This window comes from Peromyscus californicus, unplaced genomic scaffold (assembly GCF_007827085.1).
Source record: "Peromyscus californicus insignis strain IS unplaced genomic scaffold, ASM782708v3 Scaffold_20__1_contigs__length_68692818, whole genome shotgun sequence".
Lineage (NCBI taxonomy): Eukaryota > Metazoa > Chordata > Mammalia > Rodentia > Cricetidae > Peromyscus > Peromyscus californicus.
Window position 1 is genome coordinate 21,486,888 of NW_026294503.1, and position 20,750 is coordinate 21,507,637.

At 40.5% G+C, this 20,750-nt stretch overlaps 1 protein-coding gene across 1 annotated transcript in view; it reads left to right on the forward strand.

The window, feature by feature from the left end:
* Positions 1-20,750, forward strand: part of Col14a1 (collagen type XIV alpha 1 chain) — a 208,091-nt gene that overhangs the window by 42,996 nt on the left and 144,345 nt on the right. The window contains 3 exon segments of the mRNA XM_052747825.1: positions 15,892-16,047; positions 16,883-17,002; positions 19,959-20,123. Coding sequence (XP_052603785.1) covers positions 15,892-16,047; positions 16,883-17,002; positions 19,959-20,123 — 441 coding nt within the window.

Consider the following 20,750-nt stretch of genomic DNA (forward strand, 5'->3'; position numbering starts at 1 on the left):
CTAGACATGTATTAATTTTTTCTTCCATACAACAGAGCTCTGATTTTCCAAGGAAAAAAACCCCTAAAAACATAAGATGGGTTTGTTCTTCTTTCCAAATTAACAATACTCCGTGGGCCAGCTCAGCCCTCTGCTATTTTTCTTAAGTGTTTTATTGGGGCACAGCTTCGCTCCTTCCTGACATATTGTCTGTGGCTGCTCTCCCACAATATCAGAGTTGAAGTGCTCCAGAAGAGATCATATGGCCGGCAAAGACTCAAGTATTTTGGCCTCTTCAGAATACAGTTGTTGATTTTTGTCTTAGAATGTTTAAAACTCTCAGATGTGTTGGGACCGAATCCTCCAATAAATTGGTTCCTTTTCTGTGGACATTTGGTCTGTTCTGTTATTTCCAATCAGAACTGCTTAGGATGTAATCTCCTTTATGAATCTGCAAAAGATTCCATTTCTTCTATGTCCACATTTTCTTTTCTTTTAAACTGGAAACGTGAGAACTCCTGTGTTAGTTGTGAAGATTGAATGAATTAATGTAAGTTAAATACTTAGAACACAGTGAGTACTATTAAAGCATTTATTATTAATATTTGAATGCTTGAAGCTGAGCACGGTGCTACAAGCCTATAATCCCAACACACAGAAAGGATAAATTGGAGGCCAGTCTGGTTTACACAGTGAATTCCAGGGCAACCTGGACTATAAGTTGAGACATCTTGTTTAAACAAACAAACAAACACAATAATAAAATAAAATAAACAAGACCCTCCCAATACTAGAAAGTATACTTATAGGTAAATCAATCAATCAATCAATCTATCTGTCTGTCTATCTATCTCTGACAAAGTCTTGTACACTTGAGGCTAGTCTCAAACTTGCTGAAACTGGTCTTGAACTCCTGATCTTCCTACCTCTAACTCCCCAGGGCTGGGATTATAAGTGTTTCATATTTGACTAAGAGGCCTATCTTTTATGTCGATTTGACAGTGATTGCACAGATAAGATTTGATATTTATCCCCTAGTGGGGCAAGTACTGAGTTAGCTATGGGATTAACTGATGAACATGATTGGTAGATGTCTACCCTCATGGAGTGTATGTAGCTCAGTGCAGCTCAGCACAGGTATCAAATGGCATCTCTAGACAAGGAGTCAACTCCGAATTATGCATAATGATTATGTTTGGGTGTAGTTAGGTCTTATGATGGTACTCAGGGCATATTTTCCCTCCTCCTCCTCCTTCTCCTCTCTCTTCCTTTTCCTCTTCCTCCTTCATCTTCCTCCTCCTTCTCTGTCTTCATCTTCTTCCTCCTCTTCCTTCATTTTTTTTTGAGACAGGGTTTCTGTGTAGCTCTGGCTGTCTTGGAGCTCACTTTGTAGACCAGGCTAGCCTTGAAATCAGAGATCCACCTGCCTCTGTCTCCCGAGTGCTGGGATTAAAGGCATGTACGACAAGCACCCTGCCATATTTTCGTTTCTTAGCATCACTTTTTGACACCTTTATGGTTCTTAACTTATAACAAAGAGACTGATTTAAAAATTACTACCTTTCCCACTAGTTTTCCAGGACTTACACAAGCCAGATTCAAGATCGTGGATTCATGTTGGAAACAGTGGGACTATTTGGGATTGAAACGTCAGATAGAGGTCAGAGGACTAGTTAAAACACAGGGATAAAGGTGGATTTTTAGGCCAGTTCTGGCTAAATCCTGACTCCATTCCTATAAGTGAGGGGAAAAGTTGGGGGCTGGTCAAAAGTGCGGTATTGGGGTTTAGAAGTGGACTAGACCATCACATGCAGCAGCAGCAAATACCTTCAGAAATTCTTCAGTGGGCAATTTCATCACTTTTTGAACAGGATAAAATATATTCACACATATCTTTGTATGTGTATATATTTGTATCGTGTAAGTACATATATGTATGAGCATAACCTCCACGGCTTACATAGGGAGGTTAGAGGACAGCCTCGTGTACCACTTTTCACCTTGTTTGAGACAGGGTTTCTTGTTCATGTCCGTGTATGCCAGGCTAGGTAGCCAGTGAGCTTCCATGGGTCATTCTGTCTCTGTCTCTTATCTTGGTATGTGAGAGCTGGGGTAACAGATGTGTGCTGTCTACCATGGTGGCTTTACCCGGGTTCTAGGGATTAGAACTCAGGTTCTCTTGCTTGTCTGGCAATGCTGTACCCTCTGGGCTGGTTCCCCACTGCTGCTTATGCAAACTTTGGAGGCAGAGTCTGTTACTCACCCTAGTTCTCGATACAATTGATGAGTGCAGTTAACAGGAGACACAAGAGGTGGCGGCTAGCACGACCCTGCAAACTGTTTTGTGGTAAACGTATCCGAATAGGAATACGCTGTCAGTTACTTATACATTTCATAGTAAACACAAACCAGCAACATCATCATCAATCAACATTTTCAAATATTATGTCCAGGACTTAAGTATGTGCTGTATTTTGTAAGACTGGCCATGTAGTAGGTTTGCATCCACCGGCATCATCACCAACAGATGATTCATGTGTGGGGCGTTTCCCCACCAACCCCACAGCTCCCCAGAGTTTTCTTGAGTGCGAGCAGCAGGAAATATTAGATAGAAGGATTTATTGCAGAGAATCTTGTGGAGATAAACAGAAAATAAAGGATAGCCTTGAGAAGACCTGGAACCTTTTCCAACGGGCCCCAACTGTCTCTGCCCCAGGGTTTTTATAGAGACGCCAAGGGGTGGAGCAAAAGACCTGCCCGCCCCCCCCCCCCCCCCCAGCACAGCCAAGTGCAGACCATCTCAGACACCTGCACTCAGGCCCGTGGTCCTAATCATCCTCTATGCGGACCTGCTGGGTAAAGCCACGAGGAACCGGAGAACGGGCTCCCACATTCATGCATGGCACTCACATTCTGATGGTTGTGACCTCACCAGGCAACAGGAATGCTGTCGGCACCATTAGAGCTGTAGGGCTGTTGTTGCATATATGGTCTGGTGTGGACTGAATTGTCACCGTGCAGCGCATGCCTGTGTTTCGGTCACTGTGACATCTCAGTCCAGCTTCAGTTGCCCTCTCTTGCTTCCTCGTCTGATTTCGCTTTTTTCTGGGATGGATTTATTCATGGGCAAGTTTCCCAGGTTAATAACAAAGGGCCTTGGGGGTGCTCTTCAAAGAGTTACATGGTAGCAAGACATTCCAGTGTCATGTGGGAGAAGGCCTGGTTAATGCTTTATTTACTCACTTACTCTCATTCATTCATTCATTTTATTACTAAGGATCAGACCCAGGGACTCATGGACACTAGATAAGCACTCAGTTACTGAACTACACCTTTAGCCCTAGTTATTTCAGAAGCTGTCTCAAGGGGAGTTGTAATGGTCTGCTCAATTCATATGCTCATTCCTGAATGGAGTACCATGAGCAAGGAGACATGAGAATCTGATTGGTCGGGATATACAAAGATTGGCTCAAGGTGAACTGAAAAGGAGATGCAGATGTAGCCCAGTGGGTAGAGTGCTTGCTTAGAATGCACGAAGCCCAGGGTTCAATCCTTAGCACCTCATAAAACTGAGCATGGGAGTCATGTCTGTATCCTGGCACTTCAGAGACAGGGTGATTAGAACTTTGAGGCTCTTCCTATCTATATGAGTTCAAGGCCAGACTGTGTTACATGAGACTCTATCAAAAAAAAAAAAAAAAAGAATAACTGAAATAAATGGCCTCAGAATGGACTTGGGAACACACACACACACACACACACACACACACACACACACACACACACACACACGTTCACTACAGAAAGCTGTATTCTATGATTGTCTGGATTGTCTCATAAATGTGCCCTCTTAAATTGCTTCTTTTACTGTGTTAGTTGCTTTTCCTTGTTCTGACTAAATACTTGACAAGCAGACATTTGAGGGAGGAGGACTCAGTTTGACTCACTGTCTGAGGGGATACAGGCCATCGTGGTGGTGATGCCATGGTGGGAAGTGGCCTTACGGCAGTGGGGATATGCAGTAGTTTACTTCTCACACTGTAGTGGATCTGGACACCGAGAAAGGAGAGGAAGCAAGATCAAGCTCTGGTCCTCCGAGCTCACTCCCAGTGACTCCCTTTCTCCATTACATTGCTGCCTCCTAAAGTTCCTGAAACTTCCCCAAACTGCATGGATAGTTAGGGACCAAGGAGTCAAAGTCAAACAAGTCTTTGGCGGACATTTCATACGCAAATCTTAACAGTCACCTCATGGAAGAACTGAAGATTAAAAACAACAGTGTAAACTCCTACACGGTGTTAAGCTGCCCACTTAGAGCTGCTTTTGCCTTAGATGCCCCTGGCTTCAGGGGAGTGACATTTTCTTTGCAAAACAGTGGATTAACACGTGCATCTTCAGTGGGAATGAGGTAGTCTCCAAAGGGGCAAAATTGGTTTTTGGGGTAGAGGTTGAAAACATGTTTTATTCCTTTTATGTCCATAGCTTAGATCTACATAAGCATACAAACAGAGACATAGGGCATGACATCAACATTCCATGAGGAGTCAATTAGGCGAAAGTGTGTCTGGAAGGTCTTCTTATGGGAAGATGATTTTAAAAGGTTAGGAGACACTGACCTAGTACAACCAGTGTGCAGTAGAGAGGCTCTCCTGACATGTCAGTCCCTCTGTTTCCCGTTTGCTCTCTGTGCTCTCCACAATGTGCTGTTGAAATACAGAGCAAAAGCAAAGCGTGTGAGTCCGACACAAGACAGTCAATGCTTCTCACACTTCCTGGAGTCTGAGTAGCCAGGCTCAGTAAGACATCAGACGACCAGCAGTTTGCCAGCCTGGATTCTGAGAGAGTAAATAGGAACATTATTGCATAGGTAGTTTTCTTAAAATTTATTTTTTTTCTTTCTCACTGTCTTTGTTATTGGTGCCAGTATGGCTTAGATAGCATGCAAGGCTTAAGGTCAAATAGTCCCTGAAATATCATCTTCCCCTGCTTCCTAGTTATGCAGTCTTAACTAACCAGCTAAACTCCAACTTCCCTGTTTCACAAAGGAGCACAATACTCACTATTAGCGTGTAGGACTGCAGAGGACAGTCTGTTCTATCACGCCTGCCATGTCTGGCTCATATTAGGCTCCTAAAGGAATTGTGTTTCCATTCGTGTCCCCTCTCCTCTCTCCACTCCTCTCTCTCTGTGTGTGTTCTTTTTCAAAAGAAAATATAGTCATCCCTCTGTATCCATGAAGACAGACAGACTCTTAAGAGCCCTTACGAATATCCAAACTTGAGGGTGCTAAAGTCCCTTACATAAATAAGTTTTTAAACATTTTTAAAAATGATCTTGCATGGGCACATAATACACATCTCCTCCCATGTTCTTCAGCTCTGAATTCTTCACAGTACCTAATGGACTAATGTGATAGAAATAGTTGTTATATTCTACTATCAAGGGAAAAGGAGAAAGGTGTACATGTTCAGTACAGATGCAATTTTTAAAGTACTTTCAATGCACGGTTGGTTGAATCTGTAGCTGCAGATTTGTGTCTTTAGGAGGCTGAGCATGTCAGCAACAGTGACTGTATTAGTGTCTCATGGATCTTCAAGAACTGTCTGTGGCATAGTTATCTTGTTTTGGACTTAGGGAAGAGGTTCTGAATCCTTGGAAGAAGATTGAGAGAGACCATGCTTATTAAAAGATCTTTAAATGTACCCGAAAGAAAAAAATTCCTTTCCCCATCTGTGCCAGGGGTTATAGGTTTTAGGCTTTTGAAAAAAAGGAGGCACAATACGCCAGTCAGAAAGTAACCACCGAGCCCCCACAAAGCACGCTCTATTTAGTTGTTCCTTAGATAGATCCTAAGGCACCAAGACCACATGGGACTGGACTTCTCCTAGTGCTAGACCTCCAGTTTTCTCATTCCTCCTTTACTGTCCTTGATAACACCTTTTTTTCCTCTTGTTCTCCAGTAAAAGTTATCATTTCCAACCTGTGACTTCTACAGTAGTAAGAATTCTTAGCTGCATCCAAAGTAAAGTTTCAGATTTCCACATTTGAAAAGTAAGTTGTAGTATTTAAATACATTAGCTATTTTGTTGCTATGAGTACTGTTAGTGACTCTGGCAGTGTCTGTCTCTCTCTCCAGAACTGTGGAGCCCTGTAGATGTAACCAACTTTCTTATTAAATAAGAAACACAGAACCAATGCAAAGAAGAAAGCCAAGAGGTCAGAGCTAAGAGCTAAAACCTTACCCTTCCTCCTGCGGTGGTCCTACCTCTCCGAACCAGAGCTACCCCTGTGTTAAAGTCTTTATATAGAGTTCCTGTTCTGCTTTCTCATTGGTTGTAAACCCAACCACATGACTGCCTCGTCACGGCCTGTCTGTATAGACCTCCAGGTTTTCTATGATTGGTATTGAAATTAAAGGCATGTGTATCCAATACTGGCTGTATCCCTGAACACACAGAGACTTACCTAGCTCTGCCTACCAAGTGCTGGGATTACAAGTGTACGCCACCACTGCCCTGCTTTCCTATGGCTTGCTAATAGCTCTGACCCCCGGGCAACTTTATTAACATACAAATAACATTTTAATACAAATAAAATATCACCATAGAGCCCCTCTGATCAGTAACTAAATTCTTGTCTAAGCGTGAATCTAATTAATCTTCAATAAAAACCAGGAGTCGGATATCTGGATAAAAGCCTGAAAGATCAGAGAAGCAGGAGAGCAGCCACAGTCACTTCCTTGTTTTTCTGATCCTCCAGTTCAAAATGGCCCTAATCCTGTCTCGGTCTTGCCTTATCACTTCCTCTTTCCTCTCTGTACAGTCTTCCAGACCTCTATGATTAACTGGTGGCTAGCTCTGCCCTTTGACTCCAAGCAAGCTTTATTTGTCAGAACACAAAATATCACACAACACTTGTCTAAGAATATTCTAGAACTCCTTGTCTTTGTCCCTGTGGAGCTAATTGTTGCTATCAAAAGGAGCAGGTGCTTTGGACTTAAAGTTGTTGGGGACTATTTTTTATTAGTGAATTAATCACAGAGGTGGCTGAGTTGCTGAGTTCATAAGCATTCACCTAGAACAACTAAGGTAAGCCTACAGCCAGATATTGAGCAAAAAAAATCTGTACAATTACATACTTTAGGAAGAGCTGAAAACAAATACGACTGTTATACATTGGCTCTAATGAGAAAATTTTATCTGAAAACAGAGCTGATAAGACAAAATGAGTCACTGTTGAGAAAACCAGGAAGTAACCAGGGATCTATACAAACAAAACTTCAAAACTGACTTCGTACAAAAGTTGTTAGGAAGTGCCATGTGTTTTCACAGGAATTCTAATCTATTTTAGATATCTTGATTTTGGCAGGTTCACTTTGGAGAAGGCAGATAAGGGGTGTGTGTGTGTGTGTGTGTGTGTGTGTGTGTGTGCATATGAAAAGTAAGTGGGTAAAATATGGGAATTGTTTAGGGGAAGAATAATAAGTGTGTTGGCATGAGGTGAGGACTAAATACAGACAGGTCAAGAGTAGTAGAGTTAAGTAAAGCTTTGAAAACCACAATGAACAGTTCAGCTCAGTTTTGTGGGCTGGAGAGGAAGCGGCAATCTTAGAATTTATCACTGGAAATTATTGGACAATCAGGTAGTTAGGCCACAGAGAAGGTGTTTGAGGCTCCTCACGTATTCCATCTGTTTTCTTTTCTAGAAAAAAATTTTAGACACGATTTTACTATGTAAGCCAGGCTGGTCTTCAACTGATGAGACTACTCCTGCTTCAGTTTCTTAAGTTCTATGGTGACAGCTATGTATCACCATGCCTAGTTCATCTGCTTTAGTTCACAGAGATTTTGCTGCTCCCCTAAGCAGACATCCTGTCTATAATTGAGTTGAAATCCGTCACCCATAGACCCCTGTGGGCATACAGAAACTTCTAATCCCCCTTCCAGGTTGACAGCCCTTTAAATATGGAAGCAGCTGTCTTCTCCCAGGCCCTTGGAGCAGGGGAGAAATGTGACGACGGCGTTGTTTATAGGTCTGTCAGTTATTGTTATGATTCAGAGCTCTGAGTGACAGCTGAAATGTTCTCTTGGCTGGTGTGCAGCGACTGGGCTTCACATTCCTGGAAGCTGTTGTGGTGTTCTGCACTGCAGGTCGACTGTAGGACAAACGCCTATGGATTTGATTTCTTGCTATGTGCAATTCCACAGCTTGGCAATCTTCGCCTCTTTCCTTTCCTCCATCCCTCTCTGTCTCTCTCCATTTTTTCTTTTGTGGTAGTATTTGAAGTGCATTTGGCTAAGCAGCCCAGCTTTGTAGTCAGCTCTACCTTTGGATTTAGACTTTGCATTTTCTCAGTGTATGGGGAGTAGGCAGAGTTCCTGCCCTCTCTAATTACTCAATCTCTTTTCTATGAAGTGGGAAGAACACTTCTCATATAGGATTGATATTGGTCTTTAATTGAAAAGATGTTTGTAAGGGAGGAGGTTTATAAGGAATGGACTTACAAAATCTTGGAGGCAATCAGCAAGCTGGAAACTCAGGAGATAAGAACGGTGTAGATTTAGTTCAAATCAGAAGACTGGAGCTTGTGGCGTCATTTCCAGACCCAAACCCAGCAAGCTCAAGGTGAGAAAAACTGCTGTCCTGGGGGTCTAAGCAGCTGGCAGGAATTCCCTCTTCTGCTGTCTCTGACTTTATTCAGGTACTGACATTCAGTTGATGTTCAGGTGAGGCCACCCTCAGAGACAGAGCAATCCACTTTAGTGTCTTACCGAGAACACTTTCATAGACACATTGAAACTAATGTTTGATCAAATGTGTAGGCACACATAGCTCAGTCAGAATTAATGGCGTAAAACATAATGGACATAAAGCAATCACTTCTCATTTCTGCACAGTTTTTCTAAGAAGTAAGACATTCCAGGAAGAACTAAGACCAGGCTAGGAAGAGAATACTGGGGTGTGCTGTGCTAGACCACCCATTAAGGATGCTGTGGTGGCTAAATTAATTGTCTATTGATTGGATGGAGAAGCACCTAAGAGCTTACTATAGCATGTTATTGGGGACGTCTATGACAATGATTTCAGAGGATATTAGATAAGGAGAGGGCTCTGACTTCATCAATAGATAAATTCCCTGATAGATTTGCAGTATGACGGCATGGTTGGGAGGAGATGGAAGGTAGAAAGTAGAGACAGTGTTGCCTTAAAGAATGCAGGTCACTGGCGCCATCTTGTTCTGGGTTATGTCATGTGTTGACTCTTTCCTACACTCCTATCCTGGCCTTCATGATGTGAATGACTCGGCCCTGCCATGTCCTCCCCACACAGTCAACTGAGACAGTTAAAACCATATTTCTCTTTTTCTCAAAGTCCTTTATGTCAGGTATTTTGTTCAAGCAATGAAAAAAGTAACTAGTGCAGATGCCTTAAAAGGGACACCTTCACCAAGACTGGAGAAAATGAGAACTGACTTTATTCTGGCTTAAATGAATGCCAACTAGAGCTGAAACATCCTTGCTCCATCCACACAAATGGGCAATTTCCAAAGTTGTCTCCTGTGCATTCACAAACACAATGTCTATGGAAACCGTAGCCTTGTGCATTGGAAAAGGTCAATTAGAAATTCTGGAATCCAGTCCTGCCTCTGATAATAACTATGGAGCCAGTCACTTGTCCTTTATGAACGTCAGCTTGGATTTTTGAACAGTGACGATAATCCTTCCTCTTGGGCATAATGTAAGAATCAAAATGGGCCAATATGCTTAAAAAAACTTATTGAACTTTGGGGAAATAATAAGATGTTTTTATTCTTTTCGAAAGATATCTCTTCTATGATATAGTTGGAGCCAGTGCCTGCTTGGTGACAGTTTTTAAGAGTTCCTTATCCATTTGGTAAGGATTTTCTTTCCCATTGTCCTGGGAAATTTGAACATCATCTCACAGGAGACTTAAGTAAAAAAAAAAAAAAAAAAATTCTGTAGCCACAGCTTTTTGGATGCTTCAGACACTGAATGACCTAGCTAGATATTTTTCTAGTGGAGTAAAAGAAAATAATTCAAAGCCACTAAATTAATCCTGGATCCTGATGAAATGATTATGAGGTTTTTTTCTGGCTCTCTAGTAAGTCAGGGTGAGTAAGAATAGCACATACTCCCCTTTTATGTGGAAGTAATTCTGCAACAGCCTCCCAGATCGCTGAGTGACTGCAGCCCAGTTTCCTAGTGTCTCTAGTGCTGAAAGTATAGGTTTTGTGAAAAAAGAGTCTTTTATTATTGTTGTTGTTTGAAACAGGGTCTCACAATGCACACCAGTTAGCCTTGAACTCATGATTTTTCTCATCTTAGTCTTCTGAGTGCTGGGGTTACAGATGTCTACCCTGAAGCCTAGCAAAGCAGTTAGTTTTAGGAACAAGATTTCATACTGTTCACAGTCATTCAGGAATATAGGCCCAGAACTGATCAGGAAGGGTCTAAAGAGAGAACCGTCGAATCTCTCCTCCTTCAAGGTATTATTCACAGTGTAGACAGGCAGACAGACGGGAATGTGAGAAGATATAGCAGTTCATTGTAAAGAGTCCAGTGAACAAATGCAGAGGACCTGAAGAGGGAGGAGATGAGTCTCACCTAAGGGCTGTGGGGAAACTTTTGCAGAGTTGGAATGGCTGCTGCTTGGAATTTGAAGGGTGAACAGGGGTTTACCTAGCAAAATGTCTCCCAGCAGATTTCTTGTTTCTATTTTGATCGACTTGTGTTGATCAATACTTGTCTTCATAAGCACATAAACATTTCTGTTTAAACTATAATTAGACTTTTAATTTAAAGACAATCAGAACAAAAAGAATTTTGTTATCCTTTATGAAAGGATTATGAAATCACCAGGATCTTCTAAACATCTTCTTGCTTGGTTATTCTGTGGTCACTTTACTCAAAATTATTTTACTTCTTTTTCTACTTATTAATTATTTCCAGTTCGCATACACAGACATGAGTTTCTAGAAAACAGGACATGAGTTTGAAATTCAAAATGTGCTGAGTTAGAGTCTGGAGGCTTGTACCACATGCTTGTATGGCATAGACACTGAAATTATTCTTCCTACATGCTAGCTAGGATTCTTTCTTTTTTTTCAAGCTGCTGCTTGATTCATTATTTTTAATGTCTACCCCCTTGTCTCCCAAAATCTTAGACCTACAGCCTTACCCATGATATATGGTACTGCCGCCATCCCAATCGCAGCTTTTCCTTCTCCCAGAATTTCATCATCTTGGCTCTATTGCTATTTATATCTTTTATTCGGGCTTTGAAACCTCATTGCACCACACTGAGGCATACTTTTGTGATAGCATGCTAAATGGAATCTCCTGTGGCTTATTGTACTTGTAATAGATGATAGTATCACCAGCCAGCAGTACCTGCTGAGGTTCATCCAGACCTCTGCCTTCCTGTGAAGTAGCTCACTTAGTTTTGTCGTCTACCATTCCACTATGTGTCAGGTACTCTTCCTCTGGCTTAATGGGTGTCTGTGCAATTCCCAGAAGTTTGCTTTTATGAACCATGTTACTGGTTGACTCTTGTCTCCTGTCTCGATTGTGCAAGAACTATGCAAGAGTCACAGACTTGCTAACAGGGTGACGGAGCATCAAAATCAGCAACTGTCTCGCTGTGGAAGGAACTGGAAGAGATGTGCTTCAAAGAGCTTGCAGCAATTTATTTTTTCGTTAGGGTTACATAAGAAGCCCCGAGGGCTCACATTGCTTATATTGGACCTACTAGTTTATATTTATTGTAATCATGACTAATTAATAATACTTGTTACTATTTGTCTTGTAATACCTAATTTTTGTAAACGTGACACAATTTGACATACCTGGGAAGAAGGAATCTCAATAGAGGAATTGCTTCTTTGTGTGTCATTTTTGCTGGTCATTTGTTTTCTTGATTCCTGACTGACGTGGGAGGGCCAAGTTCTCTGTTGGCAGTGCCGTCCCTGGGCAGGTGGGCCTGGACTATAGAAGAAAGGTAGTTGAGCAAGCCAAGGCCGAAAGCCAGTGAACAGTGTTCTTCCCTGGTCTCTGCTTCAGGTTCCTGGCCCAAGTTTATGCCTTGCCTTCCCTCAATGATGGACTGGAACTGATTATCTGAAATAAACCTTTTCCCCCTCAAGTTGGTTCTGGTCAGTGTTTTACCTCCGCACCAAAAAGCAAACCAGGATGTGTATTAACTGGATTTTATTAGGGATAAAATTAAATCTTCAGATCAACTTCAGCATAATTTATATCATTATTATGTTGAGTTTTCTAACTTATGAACACAGGAGTCTCTGTACATATGTGAGTGGCAGTTTTCCTTCAGTGTTTTCTGACTTGAACCAGTGTTTCTATGTACGTTTTGGTAAATATACATTTAAGCATTTTTCATCTTTAGAGCGTTAGTAAGTGGCAATGTATCTATTAATTTTTTGCCGGCTGAATGAACATATATTATATTTTACTATGATCTTGTTTTGACCACTAAAATAATTAAATATTTCTTTGTTCACTCATTGACCATTATTTCTTGTCCTCTAGAGTGTCTGCTCATGATTCTTTACTCTTCAAAGGAATGCTTTTCAGTTTTCCCGATTGTATAATGTTTCTTCTTAGCGTAATCTATCATTTTCTTCTTATTCTGTTTGTTTGTTTGAGATAGTCTCCCCATACAGCCCCAAATCTTGGTGATCCTCTTGCCTCAGACTTTCTAGTGATGTAGTTATAGGTGTCAACCACCATGCATGGCTTTAAAGAATTTTTTTAAAGTGTTTTTGTTATGTGAACAACTTTTCAAGCTTGAGTATCATTAAAGTTATCAATATTTTGACTTACAGTCAATTAATTTTATTTTATACTTTGGGCCTAGATATAATTTGTTTATGAGTGAGCTTAATCAAGAGCATATTTTCATTGGAAATCATTTTGAAAATAGAAAAGTTAAGTTTCCTCACTCTTCTGGATAAGAAGAAGGGATTTTCACTCTATCATCTTTCCTAAGCCTGGGAGGATAGTTCAGTGAGAGAGTGCTTGCCTCAGATGAGTGTGGCCCCTGGTTCAATCCCTAGCTCAGCAAAAACAGGCAGCCATGAAACCCAAGAAAGTGTAAGCCAAAAGAAAAATTCTAAAAAAATATTCTGTACATTTTCCAATTATCTAATAATATTTCTAGACGTTTTGAAAGAAACAAACCCACACCATTTGTGAGTAGGTGTTCTTCATTTAAAAACTAATAAAAAATGAGTTCTTGAAGCATAATAAGATAACGACTTCCCCAGATTATGACCAAAAGCTAAGGAATTTCTGTCCCATGGACTGTGGCAGTATCTGGTTTAGACTGTTTAAAGTTACAGTAGGGCTGAGTCCAGTGCAAAGCTGGTGTCTTTCTTCTATTAAATAAGGGGAATTTAGGGCCAAAAATGTAAGTAATCGCTCTGAATTGAGTTGTACTATTGAGCTTCCACAATGAAGACTGGAGTATTCCCTTGGCAAGCACATTTCCCAGCATCTGGTAAAAGGATCTGGGTCTTCCATGCATCTGTATGTCTGGAAAAAAGAAATCAAGCTCCTTTAAGTAAATGTGGTGTGGTAGATGCAAAGGCAAATTTGTTAAGCTGCCTGTCTCCTTTGCCAGCCACAGTAGTTCAGCTGTCTCTTTATGTTGGAAGCATTTTGTTTTTTCAGTTTTTGAAAATGTCATACACATATGACGTGTCTTGGTCATAGCCACCTCCCTCCCTCTTCAGCCTCCACCCTCCCCAGTACATCTCTCTCCCAAATTCATTTTTTTTGTCATGACCCACTGAATCCAATTAGTGCTGCCCATCTGCACATGGATGTAGTGTTACCCACTTGGAGCATGGGCAACCTACCAGGGGCCACCCACCCATTCAAGGTGACTCTACCTTCCTCAACAGTCATCAACAAACTGCCAGGAATTCCCCAGCTAGTGACAGGTATCAGAAGCCTCTCCTCACTTAATGCTGGAATTTTTTATTGGCTTGATCTTGCATAGGCAATCATAACCACTATTAGTTTATGTATATAACTGCCATGACATCTCCAGAAGAAGCATTCACAGTATATACCTCCATCATTTACATTCTGCGTTCTCTTCCATGATCTTCCCTGAGTCTTGGAGAGGGTGGTTGATATAGATGTCCATCTGTGACCATGCACTCATAGGCATTTATTTTCAGCATTTTGAACTGTTAAGTGTTTCTGGGCAGTGGTGGGCATACACCTTTAATCCCAGCACTCGGGGTGCAGAACCAAGTGGATCTCTGTGAGTACGAGGCCAGCCTGGTCTACAGAGTGAGATCCAGGACAGGCACCAAAACTACATAGAAGAAACCCTGTCTCGAAAAAGTCAAAAAAAAAAAAAAAAAAAAAAAAAGAGTTTCTGCATTAGCCATTCCCCACTGCCATAAAGAGCATCTCTGACCAACTTTGAGAGAGCACAAATCTGGGAATATAAACATGAATATTTAGAAGGCAGTTTGACACCATGACTGTTTAGCAAAACAGCAATAGGTTCTCTTCCAGGGCTGATGACTTTCCTAACCATGGGTTTTGACCATGCTCACAGTACTGCATATGAATTCCCTCCTTTGTAGCAGACCTGAAAAATTCAATCAAGATAGCCATTGCCCCCCACCCCCCAGCCCCCCACATGGTCTTGTCACTGTGGTACCAATGAGCACAATCTTGCCTATGGCTCATGTTCTTTCTGATTGTGATTTTCTGCATTTTGATTTTCAATATGCAATTATTTTTCAAATATTGTTATGTTGTCATTTTAATGTTAAGGCATAAACCAAGTAGGGATTTTCTGGATTGTCAAAAATTAAAATCAATAAGAGCATGTATCTGCATGCACGCATGGGCACACATACATAATTACTTCTATTTTATTATGAAAATCCAGCAAGGATGAGCAGTTATGGGTAGGATAACCCGTAGTATGAAACAATGCCAGATAAGACACTAAAAGTGCCATAATATTTTCAAGGATTTAGAAACCACTTTAGGAATATCCCACCATCTTGGCTCTGTGTGAATGACGATGGCTTTCACTTTTTCAACCACAGACCTGTGCTTTCTTAGATAACTATCTATGGTTGTGAAAACAGCTTTCTTCTCTTTCCCAGCATTCCTGCAGTGGGTGGGCACCATCCCTGATGGTCAGGCACTGGTAGTACCATGCCAACAACATGCTATCCTTATGGATCATTATGTGAAGTGCTCACTGAACTATTGAAAACACCAGTTACCTAGCCCATCTACATGGGTAAAATCTTACTGTCACAATGAAGCAATATGAAAATCTACAACAATAGCAACAAAAACACAAAATAGACTTGGGAGGTCCTTGAACCCTTCCTCCATTTTCTTTTTTCCAAAGGAGCATCTTACTTTAGCAAAGGTCTCCGTGCCATTTTTAGATTAAACACCTAGCCTAGGTTTATCTAGTATAGGCTCTTCAGGGCCTTTGCGCTTCCTGGCCATTCGCCCAACCCAGGAGGATGGCCCTACCTGACACTGGTGAGACCTTTCCTGGAAGAATCTACAGGCTGAAGCCCAAGGCTGGAAGATTTTGTACAGACACCACTTTCTAAAGCACACAGCAGGGTGAGTTGCCAGGTTGGCCTGAACCTGACAGCACTTTGCTAATGCTTTCCAGAACCCTCCATTCTGCTGCCAACCATTACTACAAATTTTTCCTTGGAAGAATGCATTTAAGGGAAGAGTTACAAAAAAGATGGCAGCGTTGATGGGAACTTTATTGTGTTCTTAGCACTAAGTTATCTGAGTGACACTGAAATTGACTCCCACTTCTAAAAGTTCCGACAGTAACACATGTGCTTTTGTGGTTTGCACTTTGCAGAAATAAAATTCTTCTGTGAGACTCCAGCCATTGCTGACATTGTCATCCTGGTGGATGGGTCATGGAGCATTGGGAGATTCAACTTCAGGCTGGTGCGGAATTTCTTGGAAAACCTGGTCACAGCATTCAACGTGGGCTCAGAGAAGACACGAATTGGTATACCTTATGGACCAGAGAAGCTAGTTGATATTGCAAAATTTCTGGGAAGATTCTTAAGAAATTCAGAAACCCTTTACGAAGCTACTTTCAAAGTTATTGAAGGATCAACTACGCTGTTGTTCCTGAACACACATATTCAGATCAATAAATATTTATTCCTAAAAATTTTACATTGTCCCTACAAATTTTCCAATTCATGCTGCCATTCACTTGACTATTGAAAACATTAATTCTCTGTGTTTATCCCTCTTTTTACTATTAATTATAATGAAGCTTTAGAACAGAGCTTGCATAAGAATTCTTCACACAGCCATCTGTGTTTAAAAGAAGCAGCCAAGTCCAGGGAAATGTTGCATTGAAAAGCTGGAAATAATATCTTGGCATTATAATCTTTGTCAAGGTAATTCTAGTTAAGATAAAAAGAAAAAAAACTCTTGTAAGTCTTTGTGTCATATTCTAAGCAATAAAATAATATACTTTCTATAAAAAGTCATAACTTTTAAGTAATTATTAAAGAATATCATTCCTTTGAGAATGAAAGGACACAAATCTGAAACTTTCATCTACACATGACCGGCCTTTTTGCATTTAAGTGCCAAATACCTTGTTATTCGATAACTTCTAAATAACTAGAAAATATGTGAACTCCCTCCACTCCTAGATACATCCATCTAGACTCCTTTAGCTGATGCCAGGATTTCTCTTTGAAAGCACATTGCCAGGCAAAGAAAAGGACGGTAGACAGATTATGCCTTGAGTCATCACGCTTTTGAGAGTGGTCATGTGATCTTGAGCAGCATGTAACTTCCAGTTTTCTCTTCCTTCTCTCCAGGATTGGCACAGTACAGTGGGGACCCCAGAATAGAGTGGCACTTGAATGCCTTTAACACCAAAGATGAAGTGATTGATGCTGTCCGAAGCCTTCCCTACAAAGGAGGGAACACTCTAACAGGTATGTTTTCTTCAATGCTCATTCTTAGCTAAATATTTTGCTGAAGAGCAATTATATTACTTTATTTTGCTCTTTTTTAAGAGGTGGCATAGTGTTTTTTTTTAACCATGTAACATCAAAAGCTCTTAGATGGCCTTTTTTTTTAATCAAACAGATTATTAAGACTTAATCTAATCCAATCCAAGATATACTGATTTTATACTTAGATTCTGAGGAGTGATGACGGAAAAATATTAAAAATGTTGGTTTTCCACAAACAACTACATTTTCTTTCTTTTTTTTAAGATTTATTTATTTATTTATTTATTATGTATACAGTGTTCTTCCTGCACGCCAGAAGAGGGCACCAGATCTCATTACAGATAGTTGTGAGCCACCATGTGGTTGCTGGGAATTGAACTCAGGACCTCTGGAAGAACAGCCAGTGCTCCTAACCTCTGAGCCATCTCTCTAGCCCCACAACTACATTTTCTATACAAGTAGGAAACTTGCTATGGTCAGTAAAACACTGCAATTCATAGCACACAATAGCCTTGAATCTGGACCCAGGTGTTGGCAGTGTTCATTGGCATGGTAGGGCATGATGGTACACACAGTGCTGTGTGCATATTACACATCCAGAAGTAAGGCTGCAGCGATACATTGTGTGATGCGATATGGATGAGTGCACCCAGAAACACCTCAGATTCATTACATATCATTTATTTATCCATCTATCTATATATCTAGTTATTTGTATTTTCTTGAGACAGTGTCTCACTATGTGGTCCTGGCTGGCCAGGAACTCTTTGTGTAGACCAGGCTGACCTCAGACTCATAGAGGTCATCCTGCCTCTGCCTCCCCAGTGCTGGGATTTAAGACGTGTGCCCTCTTGCCTGACTCATTGCATATTTGATTTTGAGTTAATTTGTGGTCCAGTGTATTCGGAAATCTTAACTGTTGGTGGACTTTTTTTTTTTTTTTTGGCCAGCCTCATGATCCCAGATATCTAGGGGTTCATGTGACCCACAGTTTAGGAAGCTAGGCTCTAGAAGAAAATGAAGCCATCATGGAAGCCATAACTGTCAGCAGCTGCCTGGTGTTTGCCATCTTGGTAGCCTCTCCTTTCTCTTTCTGGAGACAGGGTTGGAACTCAACAATCCCTTGCCTCTGCCTCCTGAGTGGTGGGATTCTGAGTGTGCATCCTCACACTCAATGTTACCTTATTTTTAATTAATGATTTTTCTTTATCCTTATTTAAAACTTCAATTACTAATTATCATGAAAATATTTGAAGACTTTTAACCCACTAGTATTTTTAATAAGTGATTAATATAGCAATATTTATATTAAAATTATGTGTGGCCTGAGCATAAGTGGTTTGTGTAGATGTGATTTATTTCGGATTATTTTAGTTTTTTAGTGCACTAATGAGTTTAATGGATAAAGTAGATGACATACAACAACAAAGGAACAGTACAAGGAGAAAGATGGAATTCAATTAAAAGATCCAAAAGAAATACTAGCTGTAGGAGGGGGAAAAAAACCAAATAAACATCCACTATAAAACAAATGAAGAACATATTTGATGGGTTTAGTAGACTGGCCATGACTCACGAAGAATCTCTAAGCTTGACGAGCTCTGTAACAGAAAAGAGGAAAAAAAAAACCCAAACTAGAAATCCAAGGACTATAGAACAGCTGCATAGACACACGGATAACAGGAATTCCAGAAGAGAAGGGAGAAGGATGAAGACATAATACTTGAGATAATAATAATATTCCCCAAATTAATGTCAAGCACCAAATTCTAAATTCAAGTTCCCCTTTCTTTCTTTCTTTCTTTCTTTCTTTCTTTCTTTCTTTCTTTCTTTCTTTCTTTCTTTCTTTCTTTCTCTCCCCCCCCCCCCCCCCCCCCCCCGCTTCCTTCTTCCCTCCCTCTCTCCCTCCCTTCCTTCCTTCCTTTCTTTTTTTTTTGATTCTGGGATTGAACCCAGGACTTTGTACAGTTTAGACATGGGTTCTACCATGGAGCCACATCTCCAGCACCATTTGAACAGATTTTAACCTTAGAAAAGCTGTTGCCTTCCACTAGCATATAGTTTGGATGCTCAGCTTTAGCCATGAAGATCTTAGTATGGACTTTTAGGCAAACTGTTGGCAATTTGATAATTAATCTCCTTGCCAATTGGAAGCATACCCTAGTGGAATTGTTAATACCTGTGTAGAATTATTAAACACAGATACAATATTGCATGTTTTCTTACTCCTTTCCAGGTGAAAATTGACCCAGAAAGTAGTGGCATGAGTTTAGACCTCAGTTGGGCATGTAGATTCATGGTTAATTCAGTGAAGCATGTGTGAGGCTCTAGAGTCAGTCTTGGTCCCCAAATAAAGGAAATGAATAAATAAGATCTATGACAAAGAAAAAGGGAGCAGTTTTATCATCTAACCTAATTCTTGATACTTAACAAGACTGCAGTAAATGTTTGTTGAGTGATTTGGTGGCCTAAACGATTTCTTGCAATAAAGAAGGTTGTTGTTTTATATATTAATTTTAAAAGAAGAAAAAGAAAAATGAAGAAAATATTTATTAAATAGCTTTGTGAGAGACAAAAATGCTTGTTAAAGATTGATCCACAGAAGTGTGTTTATTGTTAAGATGGATGAAATGTGTTATTCTGCAGTAATTAGACTGTTATTGCTATGTTTTCCATTCTCTGAAGAAAAGAAGTCTAAGGAAGAATCCAGACTGTGTTATCATCTATGTTGTATACTCCAATGCAATAGCAGGCTCTCTTTTTTATTACCTTTATTCTAGTGGATTTGGGTTTTTCATTAGCTCCTATCGAATTATTGTGGAAATGAAGGCTCACATCTAATAAAAACCCTTTTAGCTCTACTCATCACGGGGATACGATTTCCAAACCAGAATACTCTAATTAGAAATGTTTGGTTTGTGTTTATTTCTCCTAGGTCTTGCTCTGAACTTCATTTTTGAGAATAGCTTTAAACCAGAAGCAGGATCAAGGAGTGGGGTTTCCAAGATCGGCATTTTAATCACAGATGGAAAATCCCAAGATGATATTATCCCACCCTCTAGAAACCTCCGTGAATCTGGTGTAGAGCTGTTTGCGATAGGTATGCTTTCCTTTTAAAATCTCATTTAATTATGTATGTGTTTACTGCTTGTTTATTTAGCATGTATCAGTGGAAGTGTGTGTGTGTGTGTGTGTGTGTGTGTGTGTGTGTGTGTGTGTGTGTGTTCAGAGGATAACTTGTGATGATTGGTTCTCTGCTTCCACCGTGTGAGTCCCAAGAATGGAATTCATTGGGCTTGGCAGGAAGTGCCTTTCCCCTCCAAGCCATCTAACCAATTGTTTGTTTTTAAGACAGGTTTGGCTAGTAGCTGACATTGCTCTTGAACTTGTGATCCTCTTTCTGTTTGAGTGTTGGGATTACAGGTGCCAACACACCCAACTGCAGGATGTTGCTATGTGTCTCGAATGGTCCAGCTTCCGTTGTGGATATAGGTATATACCATTAGTGCAACATGCACTACTTCAAAAGCCAGAGGCTAGAGCACTTTCTGTATCAGGCTTTCTATCTGAGTCCAGCTTCCTTGCATTTAAAAGAAGAGTGATTCTGTCACGCACACCACAGTGTTTGGAACTTTTAAGACAAACACTGAGCACCAAACTTTTGAAAAGGCATATAGTGATGTGCTAAAGTTAGGTTCACATTTGTTTCCATTTAGTCAGTGAGGAT